The sequence below is a fragment of the Morone saxatilis genome, unplaced genomic scaffold (assembly GCF_004916995.1).
Source record: "Morone saxatilis isolate NCDOM2014 unplaced genomic scaffold, NCSU_SB_2.0 Contig22, whole genome shotgun sequence".
Classification (NCBI taxonomy): Eukaryota; Metazoa; Chordata; class Actinopteri; family Moronidae; genus Morone; species Morone saxatilis.
In genome coordinates, this window is record NW_023339785.1 from 18,364,511 (window position 1) to 18,371,626 (window position 7,116).

Genomic DNA, 7,116 nt, shown 5'->3' on the forward strand with positions numbered 1-7,116 from the left:
CTATCTATCTATCTATCTACCATAACCTGCATTGTATTAAACTGTAATTTACATGGTGATGCCTCAGTATCTTTACTGTGTTGTGACAGCTTCGTGTGCAAGAGACAAATCCGATTAAAGTGAAAATCACACAATGCACGAAGAGCTCACAGTGTCTGATGTCGCAGAGTAAACGACTTTTATTGTGAAAGGCCCAGTTAACGCAGAATGCGACACAGGAAGATCCGCATTACGACTGCTGGTGAAGTGTTGCCATAACAGGCAAGTGGCTAACGCTAATGTTTGCTAACTAATTAGCAGATAGGTGAGTGGCGTTTTATTTAAACGTATCTTGAGTTTAACTTTAAACGGCGACGGGTGTTTTTTTTTTTTTTAAAGTGTGTGAGTGGTGCAAAAATAATGAAAACAAGCGGGTTGTCATTCTCTCCTGAAATGATTTGGGCCTTGTCAGCTAAAGTAACCTGGCTGCTAGCAGTCACTGTGATACGGTTTGTTTATAATAGCTTCATTCTTCTAAATCACCGCATCGAAGCGAAATGCGTAGTGCTTCATATTCATCCTGGCTGGTTCGTGATATTATGGAATATAAGGTTAAAATAGAGATAGTGAGTTGTGTTTATGTTGGTTAGGTCTGTCGCGGTTTACCAGCTAGCTCAGGTGGACATTTTCTGTCTGCAATAACCGAGTTACAGCAAAGCTTTACGTATCAGCTGGTGAAGAAAGTCATAGTGTCTGAATGCAGACGAGCTGCTCAAACACAGTCACCAGTCTCGATGTCCTCTCGTCGCCTGGTGATTAAATTATACTTGTGTTTGTTTGAGCCGCTGGTGGCGACTGACGTTAGTAAACAGCAGGCCGCAGAGTACACAGTGTGCCTGCGTTTAATGCTGGAAAGGCCGAGCTACTTGTTAGCAGTTTTACACCAGAGCAAACTTTTAATCCGGACAGAGCTGGGTACGTTTGTTTTTTACCTTCTCTTGATTTAAAAAAAGCACAAAAAAATGATTACACCTGCTGTCAAATGTCTTTTTAAAACAATGTACCTCTGGGAATGCTGCAGGAAACTGGTTTGTGACATTAAAGCAAATAAAAAAAAAGATGCAGGATCCACATTTGTAGGTTTTTCTTTTGTGTTGAATCCACAGTAGCAAGCTACAAAAGATCCGCAGACTGAGTTCACTGAAAAGAGAAAATAAAACCATTTATTATGTGAACCTGATCAATACATCAGATGAGCTAATATATCAGTATCTGTGTGTCTGGTGGCTGATTGGTAGCGAGAATTAGCAGTTCAGAAATCAATATGTTGCTGTTACAAAGCGCTGAGGGTTACATTAATGTTAAAAATGTATTTTATGGGATTCTTTATTAAAACGATTTGTTCTGCTTTGTGTTTGTGTAAAAGAAAACAGAGACGAAATGATTGGTCGATCAACTGGTAATTCTGTCTAAAAAACATTTATTCATTGTTTTATGTTGTTGTCAAACAAAATAACATCACATTACCTTGTTCCAGCTTCTCAAATGTGCAGCTTTTCTGCTTTTCTGTGTCTTATATCTTTGGGTTTTGGGCCATAGAAAATAAAAAAACATTCTCTGACATTTTCTGATTAATTGAGAAAATAATAATAGCTATTATAATGTTTTAAAACTCTCTAATATTGCTATCAGCCAAGAAATCTATTATATGGGATACAATAATAGTTCACTGGCACTGACCTGTATTTTTCTCTTGTTCTGTTTCTCTCTCTCTCTTAAATGTAGGTGTTGTTGTCGTGTGTGTGAGTGTTCCCGTCTGAACCATGGAACAGTGTGCATGTGTTGAGCGGGAGCTGGAGAAAGTGCTCCATCGCTTTGTAATGTACGGCCACCAGTCTGAGGAGAGGCTAGACGAGCTCCTGCGCAGCGTCTGTGAGATACGGGGACAGCTAGTTGCTTTTGGTAAGAAAAACCGATGCACCTAAGGCGACTGAATGTATGTGTGTAATATTTGCAAGTTGAGTGAATTTAATCTTATGTTTGTGGTAGTTTTAATTCACACAAGCCCTTTTCTTTTGTCTTTCTTGCAGGAGTACAAGATGCAGACCTATCAGTCCTATCTCAGACCATGGCACAGTGTTGTAAGAATATCAAAGAAACAGTGCAGATGCTCGCCTCCCGACATAAGGACATCCATGGCAGTGTGTCGAAAGTGGGCAAAGCCATCGACAGGGTAAGGACCGGGAGCAGCGCTGTGTACCATTTGAACAGTTGGCGTACATATACTTAATCTCTGATATGCGTCTCTGCAGAATTTCGATGCAGAGATCAGTGCTGTGGTGGCAGAGACAGTGTGGGACACCCCAGAGAGACAGAAATACCTGAGTGAGACCATTGTGGAGCACCTGTACAGACAAGGGATGCTCAGTGTAGCAGAGGATCTTTGTCAGGTAAGAAACTGTGATGGCTTCAAGATAAGGCGACATTACGGCACTTCAAATCCAGTGTAATCCTTGTTTCCTTTCAGAATAATTAATGGAACAATTCCTAATTCCTAATAATCCTTAATGCCCTTTTCTGTTTCCTAGGAGTCTGGTGTAGTTATAGATATGAGTATGAAGCAGCCTTTTCTGGAGCTGAACAGAATTCTTGAAGCTCTGAGGATGCAGGACCTCAGGCCGGCACTAGAGTACGTTTTCTTTCTTTTTACTATTATTTGTGTCTCGACATCTTTGTGAAGTGGATAAAGTGACTTGACTGTTTTCACACATCAACAGAGATTTTAGCTGCCTTAAGTTAAAAGCACTTAGAGGCGAACTTCCTAAATATGTTTGAGTTTGAGAGAATTTCTGTTAAGATTAGTTTTACTTTGGTCATGCCTAGTTCACGTTTGAACACATAATGATGATTAAAAGAACTGTATTGTGTCCATTGTACTTATTCATGCCTGTGCCTTCTTAGGTGGGCTGTAACGAATCGGCAGCGCCTTTTGGACCTGAACAGCAGTCTAGAATTCAAGTTGCACCGCTTGTACTTTATCAGCCTGCTCAGTGGGGGAATCGGCAACCAAATGGAGGCCCTGCAGTACGCCAGGCACTTCCAGCCCTTCGCCTCTCAGCATCAGAGAGGTAGACAATAACCCCTAACCGAGCCTAACTTCAAAGACTCTCTTTTAAGCAGAGTCCGTACAACAATTTGGGATTTGACCAAACGGATGAAATGTTCTTGAGGCAAATACCTGATTAAATGAGGCCTACTTCACAACACTTATGTAATGTTCAGTTTGTTGTTTGACAAACCTGTACTTTTTTTATCCCTGCAGATATTCAGATTCTGATGGGCAGTCTTGTGTACCTGCGTCATGGCATAGAGAACTCTCCATACCGCGGCCTGCTGGAGACAAATCAGTGGGCTGAGATCTGTAATATCTTCACCAGGGATGCCTGCGCTTTACTGGGCCTCTCTGTAGAGTCTCCGCTCAGTGTTAGGTTAGAAAACCACGAACAACACAGAAAAAGCTTTACATTTATATGAAAGTTGAGGTTAAAACACCCTTTATTATTGTGCTTTTAGATTTCAGCTACAGTCGAAATGAATCAAACTGTCTGTTTCTCTGCAGTTTTGCATCGGGCTGTATGGCCTTGCCAGTGCTGATGAACATCAAGCAGGTGATAGAGCAGAGACAGTGCAGCGGGGTCTGGACGCACAAAGACGAGCTGCCTGTAAGTACCGTTGAATTTCTCCATGTATTACTCCTTTTTTTATTCTTTTCCACCATTCAGTTGATTGACATTATGTTTGTTCTCGTAGATTGAAATCGACCTCGGGAAGAAGTGCTGGTACCACTCTGTGTTCGCCTGCCCGATCCTCAGGCAGCAGACCTCGGAGAGCAACCCCCCCATGAAGCTCATCTGTGGCCACGTCATCTCCAGAGATGCCCTCAACAAACTGACTAATGCTGGGAAGTAAGTTGGCAATACAGCCTGGTTGATTGATGCCAGGATAAGGTTGTGTGTGAGACAATGGCTAAAAAACGTATTATTATGTGTTATTATCTTGGATCACAAAATTTAAATGTTACATGCTCATTCGTTGGGAATTATTTTTAAGCGTGCATGTTAAGCCTGGAGTGTAATGTACACAAGCACATAATTGCATTGTAATTTAAAGTTATATTAGAAGACAGATAGCTAAAATTCACGTTTCTTGCATTGAAAAACTTGGGTGTGCGACTTCTCAAAATATGGAATTTGCAGTTTCTAGGAAGTAACACTTGTCAAAAAACACAGCCAAGCAATCGTGTTTTGAACCTGCAGCACTGTGGTGAAATGATTGGAAACCAGTGGCTTCCTAAAAAATTAAGAAATCAACCCAAAAACTATGTTTATTCTAGAAGATGACCAGCTATATAAAGTGTGCAAGATTTATAGTTAATCAGCCAAACAACCCATGTAGTCTGTTAAACTAACACAAACTGTAACATCCTGTTCATGCTCTCCTCACCCTCCGCTCTCTCGTCCCCAGGTTGAAATGTCCGTACTGCCCCATGGAGCAGAATCCGTCACATGCCAAGCAGATCTACTTTTGATACCGCACACTCTCCTCATGAGTAAGGATGAAGTTCCCTGGAGCTCTTTGCATTTCCAGGACCATTTGCTCTGGCCCTCTTTCCTCTGTCCCTGGCCTTTTGGCCTGTTATTGTAAGCATTAAGGTTTTATCCCAGTGCTCCTCTGGACAGCCTTGGCCATCCTGTAACCCACCTCGGACCCTCCAACTTTGCGTAGTATACAGAGTCCAGCGGGGATGGTCCAACTACAACCTGTAGTAGAGTGAGGAGTCTGTCAGTAATGAGAACATCCTCACGAAGAAGCACCTCTGAAAAAGGATAATTCATTGAAACTCATTTGCAAATGCCTGCAGAGTTATAGGCTTATCTTTTTAAAGTATGTAATACTTTATAGTGTTTGTTTTCTCAGCTTTTTTGACAGTTTGAGTTGGATGACTGCTTCTTTTTTCTTTTCCTTTTTTTTTGACAGAAGCAGTTGAATGATAATGAATGGGTGAGTGTGGGTAAATGGTATAGATAGGCAGTTTCTGATTTCTGGATGGTAATAAACTTCTATTATACACAAGAAAAACCACAGAGTAACAAACAACTGTGTTGAAGGTTTATTATTTGCTGGTGAAGGGAACTGTGGAGGTCTATCTTGAATTGAACTCTTGATTGTGACCCCATTACTCCTCCATAATGTAATAAAGGCCTCACGTAGCTTGAAAGTCACTGTTGGCTGACGTATCCGTTTGATAAGTAGAACAATTAACTCATCAATGGTGGAACAGCTTTTCTTTTTTCTTTTTTTTTTTGTGACTGACTGCACCAGCAAGATTTCCCTCATTGTAGAAGCCATTTGTCTTGTTCTATGTATGTATCTAACAAACAATGACAAAAAGGAAACAAAAAATATATACTACTGTGAAATGTGCTTTGTTTCTATTTTTCATTGCAACCGCCACAACGGCTCATGTAAAATAGTAAATTAAACTGAACAGCAAAATGCATAATCAACACTACTGCGCAAACTTTCAGAACTAACGACTCGGCGGTTCTCGTCACGGTTGTGCCATCGCCTCACTCTGCCCCCTGCATTGTGTATCCTAATGCTTGCACGCCATGTGATTTGGAGATGTAAAGTGGTGTGATGGTAGCCGTATGGTCTGACTTGCAGTGGCTGTAGGCTTGTGATTCAGCTTTACTCGTCGTGGGTGGGGAAGTCCTCTGATCATTGTGGCTGTTGTTTAATATATACCTAGAAAAAAAAAAAAAGCCTCTGCATAGGTTTTGCTTTTATTTGAGATCGAGTCAGAATAGATATCCATACATTTCCTCAGGGCTCATTATAACAATTCATACCACACTTCCCAGTTAGTATTAAAGGTGTACATTTATATAAGGAACAAAGATTACACATATTTCCGCTATTGAGGCTGATAGTTTGGGTGTTGTTGGAGTTTGTATATATTATTCAGCTGGTGATTCAACTTGGGGAAAGCGTGTCACCGAGTACCGAGGCATTTGGATGTACCATAAAATATGTTTAGATGATCAATACTAATAGTGCAAGTTCCTGGTGTCCTCTTGAAAATGTGATGTCACCTCACACTCTAGTGAGGCTAATTTGTTCAGCAAGCCCTGCACCAGCAAAGCTAACACTGACAATGCAACATTACACTCAGTTTTAAGTCAGAGTATAACATAAACATTTTTATCTTGGTTTCACTTGGAATGGGTTAAAGCACATATTTTGTGTGGACTTTCACTGAATTTCCTGTTTTTTTTCTTTCTTTGGTTGACAATCATTCATTGCTTCTCCGAGTGTTCCACCAGATAGACTGCTAGCGCTCCGTACCTTTGTCATATTAATTTTGTTGAATGTTTGCATTTCCTGCTTTTGTGTGTGCAACTTTTATTGTAAATATTTATCCTCTAACATGTTTCATATACTTGCATCTGAAATTAAAATAAAAATTTATACTCCACGTCAGCTTTGGAGGCGTGTACTGGCATGTGGCAGTGGACTGCTCCTACCATAGCTCACTGATCATTTTTCTCCATGATTTTAGAGCTGCTCAGCTTTCCTTTCATCACCACTTGGTGGAGCTATTTCTGTATTATCAGTACTCAAACTAAATAGCCTTGAAGTCTATTAGATCTCAAGCAAGAGGTTTTAATTTGAGTTTCAAAAGGAGGAACCATTTTTTTCCACATTAATTATGCACTAATGATTAATAATCATGTTAATTCATCAGATAAACAGCACTGATGGTATTCAGTGCTGCAACCCTCCTACAGAGAGATAACATGAGGTAAGAATCTTTTTTCATCCCACTTCATTGAACCACTCCTGAGCTGTACAGTTATATTAAGCCCCAGTTTATATAATATTTTAAATGCCAAGGTAAGAGCCTTGTGAGTCAGCCACAGCTCATAACTATTTAGATTACGACCTTGTGTAAAAAATAAAGCTGTGTTATGGACTTACTGTGCTGTTTCTCGCTTCACACTATTATATATTCTCACTTATGCATACCCATAAACATAACATGAACTAAAAGTGTTAAACTGTAATCCTTGCCAG

The 7,116-nt window shown here is 40.3% G+C and overlaps 1 protein-coding gene across 3 annotated transcripts; it reads left to right on the top strand.

Annotated features, from left to right (window-relative positions):
* Positions 1 to 165: 165 nt before the first annotated feature.
* rmnd5b (required for meiotic nuclear division 5 homolog B) lies at positions 166 to 6,517 on the top strand. Of its 3 annotated transcripts, none has more exons than XM_035669242.1 (10): positions 166 to 304; positions 1,765 to 1,941; positions 2,070 to 2,212; positions 2,292 to 2,429; positions 2,568 to 2,668; positions 2,941 to 3,107; positions 3,302 to 3,467; positions 3,599 to 3,701; positions 3,790 to 3,944; positions 4,504 to 6,517. In XM_035669242.1, the coding sequence occupies exons 2-10, from the start codon at positions 1,803 to 1,805 to the stop codon at positions 4,565 to 4,567; spliced, it is 1,176 nt and encodes a 391-aa protein (XP_035525135.1). In that variant the 5' UTR covers positions 166 to 304; positions 1,765 to 1,802; the 3' UTR covers positions 4,568 to 6,517. The 3 variants fall into 3 exon arrangements, with proteins under 3 accessions (XP_035525135.1, XP_035525136.1, XP_035525137.1); XM_035669243.1 differs by having other exon boundaries at positions 179 to 261; XM_035669244.1 differs by lacking the exon at positions 166 to 304 and adding an exon at positions 930 to 954.
* Positions 6,518 to 7,116: the final 599 nt, after the last annotated feature.

What these genes read in the sequence shown, in the direction of transcription:
- rmnd5b (XM_035669242.1), top strand. Translation starts at nt 1,803, where the DNA reads ATGGAACAGTGTGCATGTGTTGAGCGGGAGCTGGAGAAAGTGCTCCAT. An exon ending in TGGGCAAAGCCATCGACAGG is followed by an intron (nt 2,213 to 2,291) that starts GTAAGGACCGGG and finishes GCGTCTCTGCAG; the next exon opens with AATTTCGATGCAGAGATCAG. An exon ending in GACCTCAGGCCGGCACTAGA is followed by an intron (nt 2,669 to 2,940) that starts GTACGTTTTCTT and finishes GTGCCTTCTTAG; the next exon opens with GTGGGCTGTAACGAATCGGC.